At 48.9% G+C, this 21,191-nt stretch overlaps 1 protein-coding gene across 6 annotated transcripts in view; it reads left to right on the top strand.

Annotated features, from left to right (window-relative positions):
* The first annotated feature begins 69 nt into the window (after positions 1–69).
* THOC5 (THO complex subunit 5) overlaps positions 70–21,191 on the top strand; it is a 46,571-nt gene continuing 25,449 nt past the window's right edge. For 2 of the 6 annotated variants that reach the window (XM_062182623.1, XM_062182619.1), the window contains exons 1-9: positions 130–144; positions 3,344–3,459; positions 3,846–3,977; positions 6,689–6,832; positions 8,039–8,152; positions 8,263–8,360; positions 11,949–12,095; positions 14,397–14,511; positions 20,988–21,120. In XM_062182623.1, the coding sequence (XP_062038607.1) occupies positions 3,882–3,977; positions 6,689–6,832; positions 8,039–8,152; positions 8,263–8,360; positions 11,949–12,095; positions 14,397–14,511; positions 20,988–21,120 (847 nt within the window). In that variant the 5' untranslated portion in view covers positions 130–144; positions 3,344–3,459; positions 3,846–3,881. The other 4 variants (XM_062182624.1, XM_062182620.1, XM_062182622.1 and 1 more) reach the window with 4 other exon arrangements.

Below are 21,191 nucleotides of genomic sequence, written 5' to 3'. Positions count from 1 at the left end.
ACTTGGCGTTTCGCTTCCGGCCTCCGCGCCCGCCTTCCGGAAGGGCGCTCCTTCCCTCCTTCCGGTTCTCTATGGTGCGAGGAACGCAGTCACCTAGGCGCCGGAAGTGGCTCGTTTCCAGAGACAGGTTTGCGGAGCTGTTCGGTGAGGAGGGGAGCTGGGCGGCGGGGCAGGGCCGGGCGTTCCGCGACTGAGGTGCGGCGTGCCCGAAAGGTGCCCCTGGGCGGCGGGCTTCTTTGACCTTCCTCTCCGGGTGGGCGCCGCGGGGCGCTGTTTCCCCATCCTGAAAGTGCTCGCGGCCGCGTCCTCGGGGTCTGGGTTGTAGGCGCTTGGTGATGAGGGATGTGTGAGCCTGACGGGGATGGTGGCGGTGCTGGTGCTAGGAGTGCCCTGGACAGCCAGGGTTTACCGCATTTTAAGTATTTGGGGTCCCACCTTTGTGGCTTTGTCGAATCACTAATTATTGTTTATTATCACCTTAGCATTTCAAAATATTTGTTTATTTGAAAGAGAGAGAGAATGAAGGGAAGGGAATAAAACCCCCCACCGGCCACGTAGCTCCCCAAATGCCCTCAGCAGCTGGGGCTGGGCCTGCGCGGGTGGCAGGGCCGGAGCTGCTGCTTCCCAGGCTGTGCTCGGACAGACTCGGGACTCCAGCCTGGGCATGTGGTGTCCCAGCTGCGTTCTAACCGTTGTACCAAATCATCCGCCCCAATCTAGGCGCTTCTTTTTTTTTAATTTAAACTGACTTTGAGAGAAAACGTTTAAGTCTCTCTACAATAAACGGAAAACCGTTTTAATTTTTTTTATGCAGATGGTAGTGATGAAAATGACGGTAATAAATAGAGCGGGGAGGTGTAATTGTTAATGATCTTTGGCCAGGTTTCATTGTCTAAGGCTCCGAGACAGTCTTTTTGTTGCGCTCATAGCTGTGGACAAGCTAGGGAGCCGATGTTTTCTTGGAAGTAAACAGAAGTTTCAAAAAGGAACTGGAAAGGGATGAACTCCCGTGTTTGGTGGCAGCAGGGGTGGCAGGGGTCCGGTACTCAAGGCCGACCTCCACCGCCTTCCCAGGCACATCACACATCAGCGAGGACTCAAACCCGTGCTCTGCTGTGATGTGGGGTGCTGGCGTTGCAGGCAGCAGCTTAGCTCACTGTGCCGTCGTGCTGGCCCCTAGGCGTTCAGCATTATCTAAGGTCACTCATGTACCATTCATGTTTTTAGACAGATTTATTTTAGAGGCAGAGTTAGAGAGAGAGGGAGAGACAGAGGTCTTCTGTCTGCTGGTTCACTCCCCAGATGGCCGCCCACAATGGCTGGAGCTTCGCAGATCCGAAGCCAGGAGCCAGTAGCTTCTTCCTGGTCTCCCACACGGGTGCTGGGGCCCAAGGACTTGGGCCATCTTCTACTGCTTTCCTAGGCCATAGCAGAGAGCTGGATTGGAAGTGGAGCAGCTGGGACTCGAACTGGTGCTCATATGGGATGCCGACACTGCAGGCGGCAGCTTTACCTTCTATGCCACAGTGCCTGACCCTTATTTATTTATTTGAGAGGCAGAGTTACAGAGAAAGAGCGAGGGAGAGACACAGAGAGAGGTCTTCTGTCTGCTGGTTCATGCTCCAAATGGCCGCTGGCAATGGCTGGAGCTGGGCCGATCTGAAGTGAGGAGCCAGGAGCTTCTTCCAGGTCTCCCACATGGGTGCAGGGGCCCAAGCAGTTGGGCCATCCTCTACTGCTTTCCCAGGCCCTAAGCCAGGAGCTGGATAAGAAGAGGAGCAGCTGGGACCTGAACTGGTGCCCATATAGGAAGCCAGCGCTGCAGGTGGAGTCCCTACTACTATGCCACAGCGCCGGTCCCTCATGGACCATTTAAACCTTGGTGTCAGATGATTTTTTTTTCCCCCAAGTTTTTTTCTTTGCTCCCTCTTCCCCCTTAAGAGGTGATTTGATTAATTGATTTGAAAGGCACAGTGACAGAGAGGAACAGAGAAACTGTCCATCCACTGGTTCACTTTCCAAATGCCCACAACAGCTGGTCCAGGTCAGGCCTAACTAAGCCAGAAGCTCCATCTGGGTCTCCCATTTAGATCGTGGGAACCCAAGTCCTTGGGCCATCACCAGATGCCCTTTCCCCGTTCCCCAGAGGAGCTCCCATGTTCATGCCCACAGCAACCCCTGAGGCAGGGACTGTTGTTCTCGTTGATTTTGTGAGGATGTAGACCGGAGAAAGGGAAGCGACTTGTTCCAAGACTCACAGCCACGGTATTGTAGGGAGTCCCACTCAGGATTGGACTCTGCCGTGACCCACTCTTGGCTCTCAGTCAGTGTTACAGATCAGGAGCAGTGCTGCCTGCCTCAGGAGAGACTGGGGATGACCGTGAGGGGTGGTGACTCCTGAGCCCCGTGCAACATAGCTTCTGATCTTTGTAAATTTTGGGGTCAAGCAGAACATGAATGACACCATCATATGATTTGCTGGCAGGATGAGGAGGCTTGAGGATGTAGCTGTCGAGAGCCCTGTTGTAGCTGCAGACGGACCCAAGCTTTGGCATATTAGCATGGTGACTAGGCAAGTCATTTCCCTTCCGAGCCTCCACTTTCTCATCTGGGACACAAGTGACAGTTCCCATCTGAAAAGTTATGAGGATCAAATGCGAATACACCCATAAAGTGCTTAGGTGAAGGCCCACCACACTGTGACCTGTTGGTTGTGTTGGGAATAAGCTTATTATGTGCCAGACTAAGGAGCTGGGATACCAATTTATGGAGCGCTTCGCCAGGCACATGGGGAAGAAGGTCAGAGAGAGAAATCCTCTAATAGTGTATCCCAAATACCCAAGGGAGGGCCTTGGGGAGCCCTGAGAGGCTTCCTGGAGCAATCAGTGAGCATTTCTTAGTCTTCAGGCGCACAGAGGGAAGGAGGAAGAAGATCTTTGCAAGATTGTGTGGCGTGTTCTGGGACCCAGGGTGCTATGTGCAGTTGCAGCCAGGACTCAGGTTGGTGGCAGAGGAGGCTTCCTAAGAACAGGAATGCAAGGAATGCAGTTGGGCAAGTGGGCTGTGGACAAACCAAGGCCAGCAGATGTCCACCGTGGTGCACCATGAAGAGCCACAGAAGGTTTCAAAATAGGAGAGGCATTAATTAGTTTTTTTTTTTTAAAGGTTTATTTATTAATTTGAAAGGCAGAGTTAGAGAGAGATCTTCATCTGCTGGTTCACTCCCCAAATGGCCGCAACAGCTGGAGCTGGGCCGATCCAAAGCCAGGAACTTGGAGCTTCTTTTGGGTCTCCCATGTGGGTGCAGGGTCCCAAGGACTTGGGCCATCTTCTGCTTTCCCAGGCCATAGCAGAAAGCTAGATCAGAAGTGGAGCAGCCGGGACTCGAACCGGTGCCCGTATGGAATGCTGGCACTGCAGGCAGTGGCTTTACCTGCTCCACCACAGTGCCAGCCCCAGGTAAGCCCTTTTTAAGAAACAGAATTCAGACAGCACTGCTGGGCAGAGCTGTCGCCGTTGTCCTGGAGAGGAGTACAGAGGGCCTGGCTTAGGGTGTTGAGAGGGAGAGATGCATGGCACCGGGTCAGCCGCAGAGTGCAGGATGTGCACGGAGTGGGGAAGGGAGAGGTTGAAGATGATCCCAGGGTCAGTGCGGTGGCGCTGATGCCTGTGTCCAAGAGGAGGTGGAGCGAGAGCAGACTCCCTGCAGCATTCCGAGGATCACGCTAACCTTTGGAGGGATCAGTGACTTCGTGAGTTACCACATCTGTAAGGGGCCACAGTGATGAGTTAGACTTCAGTACTCTGACTCCAGAAAAATCTCAGAAATGTTCTCCTCTTAACAGCTCTCTGCCATTTCCTCCTGACCTCGAGGAACAGCCATGTCATCAGAATCAAGTAAGAAACGGAAGCCCAAAGTCATCCGAAGCGATGGATCCCAAACTGAAGGGAAGCGGAACCGCTCAGACACCGAGCAGGTGCGATGGGCCGGGGTTGCCATGGTGTTGAGAAGCTGCAGCTCCTGGCCAGACACTTATTTAGCTCAGGGTCTTGTCTACCAGGGACAGCCTCTCAATGGGCTCTACTTGCCCAGTGACTAAAGTTCCCTTGGCCGCATAGAACCTGAATGTCCCTGTTAAGTTTAGCTGCAACAGCATGGGAACTAGCAGCTTCCGTAAGCACTGTGAGGGCCCGCACAGAGAACGCATCCCAGGGAGCCATGTGTCTCTCACTTTCTTGGCGGCCAGAAGAAGGCCGTCCATCTGCGGCATGGCACTGAGCTTCTGAGATGTCGCATCCTTGGGTGAACTGTGCCGCACAGCCTTAGCTGTGACTGCCAGTGCCCGTCTACAGCAGGTTCTTCTCTTCCTTTTGTTTGTTTCTATGTCCTTGATTCTGTTAAACCAACTGATAGCTTAGTAGTTTTGTTTTGAAAAACTAGAATAGAGAAACATATCAGCTTTATCAATTTTAATTTTTAAAAAAATATTTATTTATTTATTTGAAAGGCAGAGTTACACACAGAGAGAAGGAGAGGCAGAGAGACAGAGAGAGAGGTCTTCCATCTGCTGGTTCACTCCCCAATTGGCCGCAATGGCTGGAACTGTGCCGATCTGAAGCCAGGAGCTTCTTCCAGGTCTTCCCATGTTGTTGCAGGGGACTTGGGCCATCTTCTGCTGCTTTCCCAGGCCATAGCAGAGGGCTGGATTGAAAGTGGAGCAGCCAGGACTTGAACTGGCACCCATGTGGGATGCCAACACTTCAGGCGGTGGCTTTATCCACTATGCCACAGAGCTGGCCCCTGTACTTTAAATTTTTTTTTTTTTTTTTTTTGACAGGCAGAGTGGACAGTGAGAGAGAGAGACAGATGTACTTTAAATTTTTTAAAAGATTTCAGCTCACTAGGCTAATCCTCCACCTTGTGGCGCCAGCACATGGGGTTCTAGTCCCGGTTGGGGTGCCGGATTCTGTCCCGGTTGCCCCTCTTCCAGGCCAGCTCTCTGCTGTGGCCAGGGAGTGCAGTGGAGGATGGCCCAAGTCCTTGGGCCCTGCACCCTGTGGGAGACCAGGAGAAGCACCTGGTTCCTGTCTTTGGGTCAGTGCGGTGCGCCGGGCGCGGCGGCCATTGGAGGGTAACCAACAGCAAGAGAGGATCTTTCTCTCTGTCTCTCTCTCTCTCTCACTGTCCGCTCTGCCTGTCAAAAAATTTAAAAAAATAAATTAAAAAAAAATTTATTTTTACTTATTTGAAAGGCGGAATGACAGAGAGAGAAATCTTGCATCTGCTGGTTCATTCCCCAAATGGCTGCAATGGCCAGGGCTGGGGCAGGCCAAAGCCAGGAGCCTGGAACTCCATCAGGTCTCTGACATAGGTGGCAGGGACCCAGGTATTTGGACCATCTTTTCTCCTTTCCCAAGTGCATTAGCTGGGTTGGAAGTGGAGGAGCTGGGACTTGAACTGGAGCTCTGATATGAGATGCTGGTATTACAGGTGGTGGCTTAACTCACTTGGCCACAATGCCAACCCCCCAGTTTGTATTTAAATAACGAAATGATACCTTCCTCAAATTTAGGGAACCAAGATCATTGAAGAGCCTTTCTTTTCTTTTCTTTCTTTTTTTTTTTTTTTTGGACAGGCAGAGTGGACAGTGAGAGAGAGACAGAGAGAAAGGTCTTCCTTTTGCCGTTGGTTCACCCTCCAATGGCCGCCACAGTTGGCGTGCTGCGGCTGGCGCACCGCGCTGATCCAATGGCAGGAGCCAGGTGCTTCTCCTGGTCTCCCATGGGGTGCAGGGCCCAAGCACTTGGGCCATCCTCCACTGCACTCCTGGGCCACAGCAGAGAGCTGGCCTGGAAGAGGGGCAACCGGGACTAGAACCCGGTGTGCCGGCGCCGCAAGGCGGAGGATTAGCCTAGTGAGCTGCGGTGCCAGCTTGAAGAGCCTTTCTTTTTGGGGCATTGATTATGGCTCTCCCATGAGCTAATGTGTTCTGTTTAATGCAAAGGCTAGGAGACCAATTACGATATATTAGTCTTTGTTAAAGTTTGATTAGGCAAACTAAATGCCCATCAACAGGAATTTGGTAAAGTGAATTCTGGTTCATTGCTATAGTGGACTGTCATGCAGTTTTGTTTTTTAATGTTTATTCTTTTTTTTTTTTTTTTTTTTTAATCTGCTTGGTAGAGTGACAGAGAGTTATAGATCTTTAGTCTGCTGGTTCATTTCCAAAAGCTCACGATAGCCAAGCAGAAGTCACGCGCCTGGATCTCCGGCCGGTTCTCCCACCTGGGTGGTGGGACCTCTGTCACATGAGCCCTCATTACTGTCCCTCGGTCCACGTTAGCAGGAGATTGGAACCAGGAGCCCAAGTTGGGCATTGAACTCAGGCACGCCAGTGTGAGGCATCTGTGTCTGACCTGACAGGCTAAACACCCACTCTTCATTTCCTTCTTGGTTGTCCTCTCTGCATCCTTGACACTAGACGTGCATTGCTCTGTAATCAGAAGGAGAGCAAGGGTTCTGTTTTGAAAAGAAGAAAAGCGGTTGCTTTGAAGAACAGATCCTTCAGCGACCTGACCTGGGCTTCATTGTTACTGTTACGTAAGCAGAGACCTCAGGCAAGTGTCCCTGGCCCCAGCATGGAGAATTTCAGCCCCCCATCTGCAGCCTGTCTGCTTGCCTCCACAGGAAGGAAAATACTACAGCGAGGAGGCGGAGGTGGACCTGCGGGACCCTGGCAGAGACTATGAGCTGTACAAGTACACGTGCCAGGAGCTGCAGAGGCTCATGGCTGAGATCCAGGACCTCAAGAGCAGGGGCGGCAAGGAAGTGGTGAGCAGGGGACCAGGCAGCCGTGGGCCGGGGTTCTGCGTGAGTGCTGCTGTGATTGCTCTCCCAGGGCCCTTCCTGAGCTGGGTCTGTCCTGGACATGGTAGGGTGTTTGGAGCCTGGGACTCTGGGACCTGGCTGTAAATTTCCTGGAATTTCTCATGACTACCCAACTACCAGTGGTAGTAATGAAGGTACAGAAGAATTAGTTTTTTCCATAACTAATTTGATCGTTTATCCAATTTTTGTTCAACACCATTTTGCCAGGTGCTGAGAAGTAATGGCACCGATACATTCTCTTGGTGTGATAAAGATGGACTATAAAGATAAATCGGAGAAAGCTTTCAAAATCATCATTATTAAAAGAATAAACCAGGCTTTGGGGGCAGAAAAACTAAGCAGTGTGACCAGATGGATGCATTTTTTAAAAATCCATTTTCCACCCAGGAATCTTACTTGTGCTTAATGCTGGCTGATGTTAAGAATATTACATCCCATTTTTTTTTTTTTAAGATTTATTTATTTATTTATTTGAGTGGTGGAGTTACAGAAAGAGAGAGGGAGGTAGAGAGAGAGGTCTTCCATCTGCTAGTTCGCTCCCCAAATGGCCACAATGGCCAGAACTGGGCTGATCTGAAGCCAGGAGCTTCATCTGGGTCTCCCACAGGGGTGCAGAGGTCCAAGCACTTAGGCCATATTTTACTGCTTTCCCAGGCCATTAGCAGGGAGCTGGATCAGAAGTCGAATAGCCAGGACTCAAACCCATGGCCATGTGGGATGCTGGCACCGTAGGAGGAGGCCTAATGTACTACATCACAGTGCCAGAACCCCATTTGTTTTATTATAGCCAAGCTTTTCAGCTGTGATTCTGTTATGTATATTTAAATTATTCTGTAATATTGTTTGTAGAAGTCAGATTTTATGACAAGATGTTGCTATAGTTAGGGTGCCTTTCTTAAGAGCTATCAGAAGAGATGTTAAATGTGTGTTAGCTGCCATTGCTGTTTTTCCAGTCCAAGCAGACTTTTGCTTGGGAACCATAAGTATCTTACACAGTCACCCTTCTGGTTCCCTCGTGACGTCCCTCATGGCTCTGAGCTCCTTCCAGTGTCTGTTTTGGCCCTGGTGCCGATGAGTCGGCAGCACGGGACTGAAGGGAATGAGCCAGTACCTGTTGCTAGTGGTCTACACCATTTTCTTTGCCCACAGGCAATTGAAATTGAAGAACGGAGGATCCAGAGCTGTGTGCATTTCATGACGCTAAAGAAGCTTAACCGATTAGCCCACATCAGGTTGAAGAAAGGAAGAGACCAGACCCACGAGGTAGGACTTGAGAAGTTTAACTCGCTCTTCCTCCTTAGCACCTCCTCACTGTGCTGACGCTGAGCCCCACCTGGACTTGCCCTGCTCACCTCTGACCTTGTCCTTTTCAGGCTAAGCAGAAAGTAGACGCCTATCACCTGCAGCTACAGAACCTGCTGTATGAGGTGATGCACCTGCAGAAGGAGATCACCAAGTGTCTGGAGTTTAAGTGAGTGTGGGAGTCCAGGGCTTTGGCACAGATGGTCTTGGTAACTGCTTTCTCCTTACTGTTCAGTGTGAGTCTCTCCATTTTCTGTTCTTTTTTATTTATTTGAGAAACAGATAGGGAGAGACAGACACACAGAGAGTGCTCCTATCTGCTGGTTCTTCTCCAAGTGCCTGCAGTAGGTTGAGCTGGGCTGAAGCTGTGAGCCAAGAACTCAGTCCAGGTCTTTTAAATGAGTGGCAGGGACCCAGCCACCTGAACCATGGCCTGCTGCTTCCCAGGGTCCACACCAACAGGAAGCTGGATCAAGAGCAGAGAATCAGACCCACACACTCCGATTTGGCATGCAGGCATCTTAACCTCTAGGTCAAACGCCCATCCCAAGTCTGTTTCTTTAAAAGAAATCTGGTGAGCTGCAAGACTGTAGCGTCTGGGAAAAGGTAAAAGGATGACTTTGAGTGGGAGATTTGCAAAGGGTAGTTTCAGGCTGCAAAGAACCTCAGAAGCCTCTCAGATCCTTTTGAGTTTTGAACTCTGCAGTTGGTGAACAGTCCTTCCTCCCCAGCAGGGGCCTTTGCATTACCGGTTTGATTCCTGGCCACATTATATGGGAGCAGCTCACCACCAGTCACATCCTTCGAACTTGTGGCCTGGTTTTCAAAAGACCCGGCAGTTTGTGTTTGCAAGTGCATTTATTCATTGGAACATGAACGTGTGCTGCTGAGTGCCTTTGGATAAACAAACTGTGGTTGTCAGAGCCCTTATTAAAATGAGCCGCCTCTTGGCAAAACCAAGCTGAGATGAGACAGAGGAAGGAGTTAACGGGAAGAGAAGAGAGGAACAGAGGGAAGGGGAGGGAAAGGGAAGAGAAGGAGCTTTTGTTTGGTCAGAGTGGTTTGTGCAAACTGAAAGCAGGCAGATTTTATTTGTAGCAAACTTGGCATGAACCAGACCACATTACACACCTGGTCCAGCATTTTTGGTTTGTTATTTTTTTCCTTAAGATTTATTTATTTGAGAGGCAAAGTTACGGAGAGGTCTTCCATCGCTGGTTCACTCCGCAAATGGCCGCAACGGCTGGAGCTGAGCCAGTCCGAAGCCAGGAGCCAAGAGCTTATTCAAGGTCTCCCATGCGGGTGCAGGGGTCCAAACACTTGGACCATCTTCTGCTGCTTTCCCAGACTGTAGCAGAGAGCTGGATTGGAAGTGAAGCAGCCAAGATTTGAACCGGTGCCCAGATGGGGTGTTGGCGCCATAGGAGGAGGCTTAGCCTACTATGCTACAGCGCTGGCCTTAGTTTGTTATTTAAAAAAATATATTTATTTCATCTGAAAGAGAACAGAGATCTTTCACCTACTGGTTCGCTCTCCAAATGTCTGCAGTAACCAGGGCTGGGCCAAGGCAGGAATTCAATCTGTGTTTCCCACATGGCTGGCAGGGTCCCAGCTGTTTAAGCCATCACTTATGCTTCCAGGTCTGCATTAGCAGGAAACTGGAATGGAGAAGAGAGCCAGGTCGAACCCAGGCCCCCGATATGGGATGCTGGTGTCCCAGGTGACATCTTAACTACTGCACCAAGCACCCTACCGGTATTTACAGTAATGATGGTGCTTTTATTATTATTATTATTTTTATTTATTTAAAAGAATTGTAGAGAGAGGTAGAGACCAAGAGAGGTCTAGAGAGGTCAAGAGGTCTCCCAGCCACTGGTTCACTCCCCAAATGGCCATAATGGCTGGAGCTGAGCCAGTCAAAGCCAAAAACCAGGAGCTTCCTCTGGGTCTCCCGTGTGGGAACAGGGGCCCAGTACTTGGGCCATCCTCCACTGCTTTTCCAGGCACATTAGCAGGGAGCTGGATCGGAAGTGGTGCAGCCAGGACTCAAACCGGCACCCATGTAGAATGCCAGCATTGTAGGCTGGGGCTTTAACCCACTGCGCTACAGTACCAGCCCCATGGTGCAGATTTTTGAGAGGCTTCTTTATCTGCTTCACAAATACATCCAGAATATTAAACACTAATTAAAATTCACATCAGATCTGTGCCTGAGGTAATGATATTGTACAGTGTCAGTTTCCTGATTTTGATAGCATACTATGGTTAGCTAAGATACTATCGTGGGAGGAACCTGGATGAAGATGGAGGAAGTAAACTTCTCATGAGTCAAGTTTAGAAAGGTCTAGAAATAGAAGAACATGGTACCCTGGACTGCGATTGTTGCCCAGTGGAAGCTGATAACCCCAGAGTAAGGAGGAAATGTGACCTGTGGAAGGAGCCTGGGCCCTGGAGTCAGACGGCCTGGGTTCAGATCCCAGCTCAGCTGTGTGACCTTCACTGAGGGGCTTACTGACGGCTGCCACCCTCTTGTATAATGGAGCTCACAATCCCCATCTCCTAGAGATGTGAGAATTAAGTGAGGTGAGGGAAGCATATAGTGGGCGTCTGTTAATACACTTGGGCTTCTGTATGCATAAAATATTCAGGAAAAAAACGTTGTGACTACAATGAACATGTACAGACTTTGTCTTTTATTCCCTAAACAGTACAGGATGACAACTATCTGTGTAGCATTTCCATTATCTTAGGTGTAAGAAGTAAACGAGATGATTTAAAGCACAGGGGAGAATGTGCCTAACTCATGGCAGTTACTGCACATTTTATATCAGGGACTTGCACGTGGTTGGATTTTGGTGTTGGCAGAGGTCCTGGAATCAGTCCCCTCTGATACTGAGGGATGACTGTGGCAGCTGCTGTTACTACCATCACGTGACCATGACCTGGGCTTTTGACTGTGTTAAGGCAGCTGAGAGTATTGGGTTTCTTTTCTTTTTTAAAAAAAAAAAGATTTATTTATTTGAAAGAGTTACAGAGAGAGGTAGAAACAGAGAGAGAGGTCTCCATCCGCTGGGTGGCCACAATGGCTGGAGCTGCACCGATCTGAAGCCAGGAGCCAGGATCTTCTTCCAGGCCTCCCACCCTGGTGCAGGGGCCCAAGGACTTGGGCCATTTTCTACTGCTTTCCCAGGCCATGGCAGAGAGCTGGATTGGAAGAGGAGCAACCAGGACTAGACCCGGTGCCCATATGGGATGCCGGCGCTTCAGGCCAGGGCTTTAACCCATTGCGCACAGTGTTGGCCCCGAGTTTCTTTTCTTTTATACATGGATGTCATCATGCCTGCAACAGTTACAGCCCCTAGATTGTACTCACAACTGGTTCCACTCTGCTGGATCTTCTCATTTTATGTTTATGCGGGTAATTTTTTGAACCTAAGTGCAGACCTTGCATTTGTTCCTGTTAAATGACATGTCTTGGTTTCAGCCTGACAGTCTATAAGCTGCTAGCTCTCCTGCTCAGTTTGGAGAAACTTGTCAGTTTGCTAAGCATCCCTTCCTGTTCACTGGCTAACTCATGTGACATGTCCCCAACCACCTCTCTTTGTCTGCTGATGAGTGTTAGTGCAAAGACTGGATTCCAGCATCTTGCATAATTTTAGACTAAGGCTGAGTGGGCACAGCTGGGAGCCTTGCACCTGCTTAAGCTACTGTTTGGGTTTCTAGAAACAGCAACTTGATGTCTGGTTTTTGCCTGTAGGTCAAAGCATGAAGAAATTGATCTGGTCAGTTTGGAGGAGTTTTATAAGGAGGCTCCGCCAGATATCAGCAAGGCTGAAGTCACCATGGGAGACCCTCACCAGCAGACTCTGGCGCGTCTGGACTGGGAGCTGGAGCAGCGGAAGAGGTAGTGGTTCCTCCTTCCTGACTTTGTTAACTGTGGAACAGAGTGCTTTGTCCTGACCCGGCGTCAGACCCCACGGCACCGTGGATCCAGTGGGGTAATCTTCAGCACCAAACCCCTTCTTGTGATTAATTCACATAGGATGGTTGGAGCTTGACCAAGACCAGCCTCATTCTGTGTGGGGCTGTAATTGCTTAAGGCTGTTAACAGAAAAGTAGAGTAACTTTTCTTCCCTTAAAAATGGCAATACCCAAGACCTAAATATCTCTCACGTCACAAATCTGATTTTGTATTTTTCCTTTTCCACTGTTTGTAAGTGTACCCCTGTGGAATCCTAAAGCCTTGAAATCATTATTTAAGAAAGTTATGCACCCTTCCAATGCAGGTAAACATAGTAATTCACAAAATCATTCCCCTCTTGGGCTTTTATGTTATTTCCATTCTTCACTGTCATGATGAGTGAGTGCTCTTTGCATATAAAACTTTTCTTTTTTTAATAAATTTTTTAAAGATTTATTCATTTTATTTGAAGGAGCTAGGGAGAGGGGCCGGTGCTGTGGCTTAGCGGGTAAAGCCACTGCCTGCAGTGCTGGCATCTCATATGGGCACCAGTTTGATACCTGGCTGCTCCATTTCTGATCCAGCCTCTGCTATAGCCTGGGAAAGCAGTAGAGGAGGGCCCAAGTGCTTGGGACCCTGCATCCACATGGGAGACCCAGAAGAAACTCCTGGCTTTGGATCAGCCCAGCTCTAGCCATTGTAGCCATTTGAGATGTGGACCAGTGAACGGAAGATTCTCTCTCTCTCTGTTCTGCCTCTACCTTTGCCCCTCCCTCTCTGTAACTCTGCCTTTTAAATAAATAAATAAATCTTAAAAAAATAGAGAGTTGGAGAGAGGAAGAGATAGGGATATATAGAGGGGATCTTCCATCCGCTGGTTCACTCCCCAAATGGCTGCATTGGCAGGGGCCAGGATATTCATCCAGGTCTCCCAGTTGGGTGCAGAGACCCAAGCACTTGGGCTATCTTCTGCTGCTTTCCCCCGCACATTAACAGGGAGCTGGATTGGAAGTGGAATAGCCGGGACTCGAACTGGTGCCCATATGGATGCTGGTGCTATAGGTAGCGGTTTAACCTGCTGCACTACAGCACTGGGCTCCATATAAACTTTACTGCACGAATAAGAGCTTTTATTTATTAACCTTAAATAGAAAGTCTAGAATGTAATGTAATTTAGGTTTTCCTGAGAATATAGTGTTGTTTTTTCACATTGGTCTTTTCATGGTTCTGTCCTTTCCTTTCATGGGGACCTTTCCCTGTTTTATGTTTTGTTTTGTTTTTTAGATTTATTTAATTATTGGACAGGCAGAATGACACAGAGGAAAACACAGAGACAGATCTTCCATCTGCTGGTTTCACTCTCCAACTACATGTAACAGCTGCAGGCTGGGCCAGGCCAAAACTGGAAGCCAGGAACTTTGTCTGGGTCTCCCATGCGGGTGGTAGGGACGCAAGTACTTGAGTGATTGCTGCCTCCCAGGGTGCTCATTAGCAGGAAACTGGATTGGAGGGAGAGCTGAACTTTATCCCAGGCACTCTGATATGGGATGTTCCGGGTGGCCTACAGTGCCCACCTGCTGCTTCCATGTTTGTACAGGAATTCTAGGGCTGCTGGTTAGCACATCTGCTCTGTTTTTCACTGGACAGCAAGCTGTTGGTATACTTGCCTTTCTGTGTTCCAGCAGGTATTCTATGCCTATGGTCCAGGTTGCGAATTTAATAAGCATTGAGTGTGGTTCTCAGGCAGTAGGGCAGGCCTGTCACTTCCCTGTCCAGTCCACTGCTTGTTCTCAGCATGGGCTGAGCCACGGGTGCTCCATTTCTGTGGCCCTGGTCCCCAGTCCTTCCCCACTCAGGCAGTCTGTAGGCTGCCAGGTCCACATGTTTGTGCAAGGTTGGGGTCTAGCCTTTCAGGCAAGAAGTGAAACTGAAGACAACACAGGTTTTCCCTAGTGGTCACAGGCAGAGCCTCTGGAGACAGGCATGGTTTTAAAGCCCAGCTCTGCTTGCGCTTAGCTGGATGACCTTGGGCAAGTTCACTTCCCTCCTGAGCCTTAGTTTCCTCCTTTGGATGTAAGAAGAGTCCCTGTCTTGCAGGGTTCTTGTAAGGATTAAAGACAATCCTGTCTGTAAAGAGCTCACCAAAGTGCCTGGCTGCTGTTAGGTGGATTCTGACAGTGATCACGTGGGTCCTGGTGTGTCCTGGGGGGCAGTGGGTGACAGTGTTCTGGCCTCCCCCTACAGGCTGGCAGAGAAGTACCGAGAGTGCCTGTCCAACAAGGAGAAGATTCTCAAGGAGATAGAGGTGAAGAAGGAATACCTGAGCAGCCTACAGCCTCGCCTCAACAGCATCATGCAGGTGAGGCCCACCCGCCTTTGGCTTTGCCCTTGCCCTCACCGCTCACCCGCGGGCCCGTTGTCCTAAGTGGACAGAGCACAACGCGAGGTTGGGCTTGTCTGCAACCCTGCCCGGCTGGGATGATCAGCTGGCGGAAGAGAGGTGCTGGCTGGGTGGGCACAGGACAGACACACCTTTACCTGAACATCTGATTCAGCACATCCTCTGGGTGACGCACTTTCTCACACTGCGTGAAAGTTCATTTTACTCCCTGAATGCGGCCCGTCAGCCCCACAGTCCCCACGCAACTAAACATGCTCCTGCAGACGTCCGTCAGATCCATCAGATCCCATGATGGCTGACTCCTCGGGGCAAACTGCTCAGAGCTTGACTCGTGTTTCAGAGCCATTCAGGGGCCGCTGCTGTAACCTGGAGAGTTAAGCCTCCACCTGTGGGTGCCGGTTCTTGTCCAGGTTGCTCCTCTTCCAGTCCAGCTCTCTGCTATGGCCTAGGAAGGCAGTGAAGGATGGCCCAAGTGCTTGGTTCCCTGCACCCATATAGGAGACCCAGAAGAAACTCCTGGCTCCTGGCTTCAGATCAGCCAGCATTGGAGAGTGAACCAGTGGATGGAAGATCTCTCTGTCTCTCCCTCTCTCTGTCTTTAACTCTGTCTTTCAAATAAATAAATAAATAAATCTTTAAAAAAAAAAAAAAAGAAAAAAGCCGTTTGGTACCATAGGAGAAGTCCTCACTTTACCTGTAAAGTAGAGGATCTTTCTATATAGGTGACCTGATTTTTGTTTGCTTTGTGAAGCAAGGTTCGGTCTAAATCCTTACTGTTCTATGAAGCCAGGTAAGTGGCTAATGTGGAGGACGTTTGTAAAAGAACCCTAGAGAAATTAAAAACTCACTTTTCTGGGACTTGGCAAGATTTGTGTTTCCTCCCTTCAGCTCTAGGCAAAGAATCAGAGTTGTTAACAAAAATATTCTCCAGGAATGCTTCAGGACAGGACAAAAGGGAAACAGAAACCGAAGGTTTAGTTGTACATCCCAGCCCCTCCATGTGATGAAGTATTCTCCTGTCAACTGTAAACCCTCTAAAAATGTTCCTAAACAGGGTACAGGTTAAGTAAGTTGTACAGCCTGACGGCGATGAGGCAAGTGTGGGACAGTATACCACTGATGGAATGACTGGACGGAAAGAGAATCTGGTGTATTATTAAACAAAAAATACAGTATGATCTTATTTGTATACCTTGGTTTATAAAGTATATGTGTATATATACAAGAGTACTTTAAAAATTTGTGGAAAATGGAGTTTAAAGATAAATTTAGTGGTAGGCTGTTAACCTAGTGTTTAAGGCACCAGTTAAGAATGCACTTCAGATATTGCACACTAAACTCTGGCTTCTAAATCCAACTGTCACTGGTGAAGACCCTGGGAAGCAGGAATGATGGGTCAAGTGGGTGGGTTCCTGGCTTTGCCCCAGCCTAGTCCTGGCTGTTGCAGGCATTTGGGGAGTGATAAGAGACAGAAGATAGTGATAGTAATAGGAGCTTGCTCTCTCTCTCTGTCTCTATCTTTCTCTCTCTTTCATCCTCTATCTCTGCTTCTGAAATAAACAATAAATAAAATTTTAGTACCAAAAAAATTTGAAATCATGCATAGTTTTTTCAAAATAGACATTTCTCATGAATTTTTCATATGCATGATTTCACAGTTTTTTGCACCAAAATAAATTTACCTTTGAATTCCATTTTCTATAATTTTTTTAAAAGATTTGTTTATTTGAATAGCAGAGTTGCTAGAAAGAGATCTTCCACTTACTGGTTCACACTCCAAATGGCTGCAATGACTAGGACTGGGCCAGGCCAAAGCCAGGAGCCTAGTACTCCATCCTCATCTCTCACATGGGTGGTAGGGGTCTAAGTTCTCAGGCCATCATCCTCTGCTTTCCCAGGCATTGTAGCAGGGAGCTAGATTGGAAGCAGAACATTGGGGACTGTAACTGGCCTCTGATATGGGATTCTGGTACTGCAGAAAGTAGTGTAACTCCCTGTACCACAACATGTATATCTCCACGAACTTTTTTCTTTTTTTAATTTTTTTTTTTATTTGACAGGCAGAGTTAGACAGTTAGAGAGATAGAGAGAAAGGTTTTCCTTCTGTTGATTCACCCCCCAGATGGCCAGGAGCCAGGTGGCTCCCCCTTGTTTCCCATGCGGGTGCAGGGCCCAAGCACTTAGGCCATCCTCCACTGCCCTCCCGGGCAACAGGAGAGAGCTGGACTGGAAGAGGAGCAACCAGGACAGGATCCAGTGCCCATATGGGATGCCAGCACTCTAGGTGGTGGTTTTACCCACTATGCCACAGCGCCGGCCCCCCAAATATAACTTTTTAAAAGATGTAATATATTACTTTTTTTAAAAAAAGATTTATTTATTTATTTGTAAGTCAGTGTTACACAGAAAGAGAAGGAGATGCAGAGGTAGAGAGGTCTTCCATCCGCTGGCTCACTCCGTAATTGACCACAACAGCCGGAGCTGTGCCGATCCGAAGCAAGGAGCCAGGAGCTTCTTCTAGGTCTGCCACGTGGGTGCAGAGGCCCAATGACTTGGGCCATCCTCTAGTGCTTTCCTAGACCATAGCAGACAGCTGGATCAGAAGTGAAACAGCCGAGTCTCGAACCCATGCCCATATGGGATGCTGGCACTGCAGGCAGCGGCTTAACTTGCTACGCCACAGCACTGGCCCCTGCAATATATTACTTTAAAGAATAATTTTAGGTGCAACTGTTTAGCTTAACAGTTAAGATGCTAGTTAGGAGACCCACATCCCATATTAGAGTAGCTTAGTTAGAATCTGAGCACCATTCCTAATTCTAGCTTCCTGAAAATGTGCATCCTGGGAGGCAGCAGGCAGTGATTTAAATACTCAGATCCCATGGCCGGCGCCGCGGCTCACTAGGCTAATCCTCCGCCTTGTGGCGCTGGCACACCGGGTTCTGGTCCCGGTCGGGGCACCGGATTCTGTCCCGGTTGCCCCTCTTCCAGGCCAGCTCTCTGCTGTGGCCAGAGAGTGCAGTGGAGGATGGCCCAAGTGCTTGGGCCCTGCACCCCATGAGAGACCAGGAGAAGCACCTGGCTCCTGCCATTGGATCAGCGCGGTGCGCCGGCCGCAGTGCGCCAGCCGCGGCGGCCATTGGAGGGTGAACCAACGGCAAAGGAAGACCTTTCTCTCTGTCTCTCTCTCTCACTGTCCACTCTGCCTGTCAAAAAAAAAAAAACTCAGATCCCTGCCACCCATGTGGTAATCCTGGATTGAGTTGCCAGCTCCCAGCTCCTAGCTTCAACCTGGCCCAGTGCCAGCTGTTGTGGGTATTTGGGGAGTGAACCAACAGGCGGGAGCTCTTGGTCTCTCAAATAAATAATAATTTTATATACAGAAAGGCAATCAACTTATATACATATACAGCTCAATGAATGTTTGGTAGTTGAACACATCTGTGTAACCAGTATCTAAAATCAGTTGAAAGAATATTACCAATTTTCCAGAAGGTCTTTTTTTTTTTTTTTTTTTTTTGCCAGGCAGAGTGGATAGTGAGACAGAGAGAGGAGACAGAGAGAAAGGTCTTCCTTTTTGCTGTTGGTTCACCCTCCAATGGCCGCTGCGGCCGGCGCATCTCGCTGATCCGAAGCCAGGAGCCAGGTGCTTCTCCTGGTCTCCCATGCGGGTGCAGGGCCCAAGGACTTGGGCCATCCTCCACTGCCTTCCCAGGCCATAGCAGAGAGCTGGCCTGGAAGAGGGGCAACCGGGATAGAATCCGGCGCCCCAACCTGGACTAGAACCCGGTGTGCCTGTGCTGCAAGGCGGAGGATTAGCCTGTTAAGCCACGGTGCCGGCCGAAGCAGGTCCTTTATTCTGTGTCTGGGTCACTGTCTCCTCACTGCCCAGTAGTCATTGACTTTGACTTCATGGGTTAGTTTTGCCTGTCTTTGAACTTTACACAAGTAGGATCAGAGTACGTACTCTTTGTGTCTGGCTTCTTTTGCTCAATAGTTTTGAGATTCGTCTGTGCTGTTGTGCATACTGGGAGTGCATTGATTTTCAGTGATGGGTTTAGTGTTTGCTTTTGATTGTTTCCAGTTGGGGCTATTACCAGTCATGCTGTTATGAGCATTCTCATATGAGTGTCTGTGGTGCACGTATGTACACGGATCTGTTGAACCCAGGAATGAAATTGCTTGGTCATATACAGTATGCTATGCATATGTTTAGTTTTGGTGGACACGAAAACAATTTTCTAAGATGATTGTATTGATCTATAGGAATTCCTACTGGTGCCCGATTAAAGTTTTAATTGCTCTACGTCCTTGCCAACACTTAGTATTGCTACTTACCTTGATTTTAGGCATTTTGGAGGGTGTCTCATGAAGATTTTTGTTTTCATTTCCCCGGGGACTGGTGACATTGAACACAGTACCTTTTGAATGCTTATTGGCTGTTGGATAATTTCTTTTGTGAAAGACCTTCTGCATGTTTTTTACCCACTTTTCTATTGGGTTGCCTGGAGTTATTTATATTTCCTAGAAATAAATTTTTTAAAGTATTTATTTGAAAGGAAGAGACGGGTAAGCAGAGAGAAAATGAAAAACCCCCATCTGCAGGTTCCCTTTCAGATGGCCCATAATGACCAGGGACAGTTACCTCAGATCTCCCACATCAGTGGCAAGAATTCAGTGACTTGAGCCATCGCTGCTGCCTCCCAGGGTCTGCATTAGTAGGAAGATGGAGCCGGGAGCAAGGGGCGGGTTTCTAAGCCAGGGCACTCTCATGTGGGACGCAGGCATCCTAACTATTAGGCCACCCGCCCACCCCCGGACATGAGTCTGTTCCGTGTTACCTTTGTTCCCATCCCATGACTTACCTTTTCATTCTCATGATGGCATTTTTTGGTAATGAACAGATGTTCTTATTATCTTATTAATAATTATCTAATTATTAATCTTTTCCTTTAGGGTTAGTGCTTTTTGTGTCCTGTTTAAGAAATGTTTATCCCAGCCGGCTTCGTGGCTTAACAGGCTAATCCTCCGCCTTGCAGCGCAGGCACACCGGGTTCTAGTCCTGGTTGGGGCGCCGGATTCTATCCCGGTTGCCCTTCTTCCAGGCCAGCTCTCTGCTATGGCCTGGGAAGGCAGTGGAGGATGGCCCAAGTCCTTGGGCCCTGCACCCGCATGGGAGACCAGGAGAAGCACCTGGCTCCTGGCTTCGGATCAGCGAGATGCACCAGCCAAAGCGGCCATTGGAGGGTGAACCAACAGCAAAAAGGAAGACCTTTCTGTCTGTCTGTCTCTCTCTCACTATCCACTCTGCCTGTCAAAAATTTAAAGAAAAGAAAAAAAAAGAAATGTTTATCCCAAGGTCATGGGGATATTCTGTGTGTTCTAATAGAAGCTCTGTTGTTTATCTTTCAAATTTAGATCTGTAGTCATCTTGGAAGCAGATTTTGTATATGAGTACTTCAGAAAGTTCTGGAGGGTCGATATTTAACCTAGCTGTTAAATTTTTTTTTTTTTTTTTTGACAGGCAGAGTGGGCAGTGAGAGACAGAGAGAAAGGTCTTCCTTTGCCGTTGGTTCACCCTCCAATGGCCGCCACAGCTGGCGCACTGCGGCCGGCGCACCGCGCTGATCCAATGGCAGGAGCCAGGTGCTTCTCCTGGTCTCCCATGGGGTGCAGGGCCCAAGCACTTGGGCCATCCTCCACTGCACTCCCTGGCCACAGCAGAGAGCTGACCTGGAAGAGCGGGGCAACCGGGACAGAATCCGGCGTCCCGACCAGGACTAGAACCCGGTGTGCTGGCGCCGCTAGGCGGAGGATTAGCCTGTGGAGCCACGGCGCCGGCCCTAGCAGTTAAGACAGTGGTTAGTACTCCTCTATCTTTAACAACTGCTGTGCTTGAGTTGCCTTTTTTTTTTTTTTTTTTTAATTTATTTTTTTGAAAGGCAGAAGAGCAGATAGAGAGGGAGAGAGAAATACAGATCTTTCATCCAATGGTTTACTCCTGAAATGGCTGCATCAGCCAGGTTTGGCAAGGCTGGAACCAGGAGCCAGGAATGCCATCTGGATCTCCCTTGTGGGTGACAGGGGCCATCTTGTGCTGCTTTCCCAGGTGCTTCAGTAGGGAGCTGGGTCAGAAGTGGAGTAGCCAGGTTCCAGACTGGAACCCACACTCCCATGTAGAATGACTGCATCACAAGTAGTGGTTTAACCCATGGTGCCACAATACTAGCTCCAGTGAATTTTTATAATTTCATCTTTTTACTGTCTGTTGCTGGCATAAAGGAATGCAATTGACTTTTTCATATTGACCTTTTATCTGTTCTACTGATTTATCATTATTATTATTATTCCTATAAATAAAAAACTACAGTCACTAAGCAGGGGGACTAGCTTTCATACACACACACAAACACAAATCCTTTTGTTGTGTGCAGGCTTCCCTCCCAGTGCAGGAGTACCTGTTCATGCCGTTCGACCAGGCTCACAAGCAGTACGAGACAGCTAGGCACCTGCCGCCTCCACTCTACGTGCTCTTTGTTCAGGCCACTGCTTACGGGCAGGCCTGTGGTGAGTATGGGGACTGGGTGAGGAGGAGGGGCTGTGGGAGCTGCAGCCATGGCTGCCCACGTCCTTTGGAA

Source organism: Lepus europaeus, chromosome 23 (genome assembly GCF_033115175.1).
Source record: "Lepus europaeus isolate LE1 chromosome 23, mLepTim1.pri, whole genome shotgun sequence".
Classification (NCBI taxonomy): domain Eukaryota; kingdom Metazoa; phylum Chordata; class Mammalia; order Lagomorpha; family Leporidae; genus Lepus; species Lepus europaeus.
The sequence above is the reverse complement of the archived record's forward strand: the minus strand, read 5'-3'. Positions and strand labels throughout refer to the sequence as shown.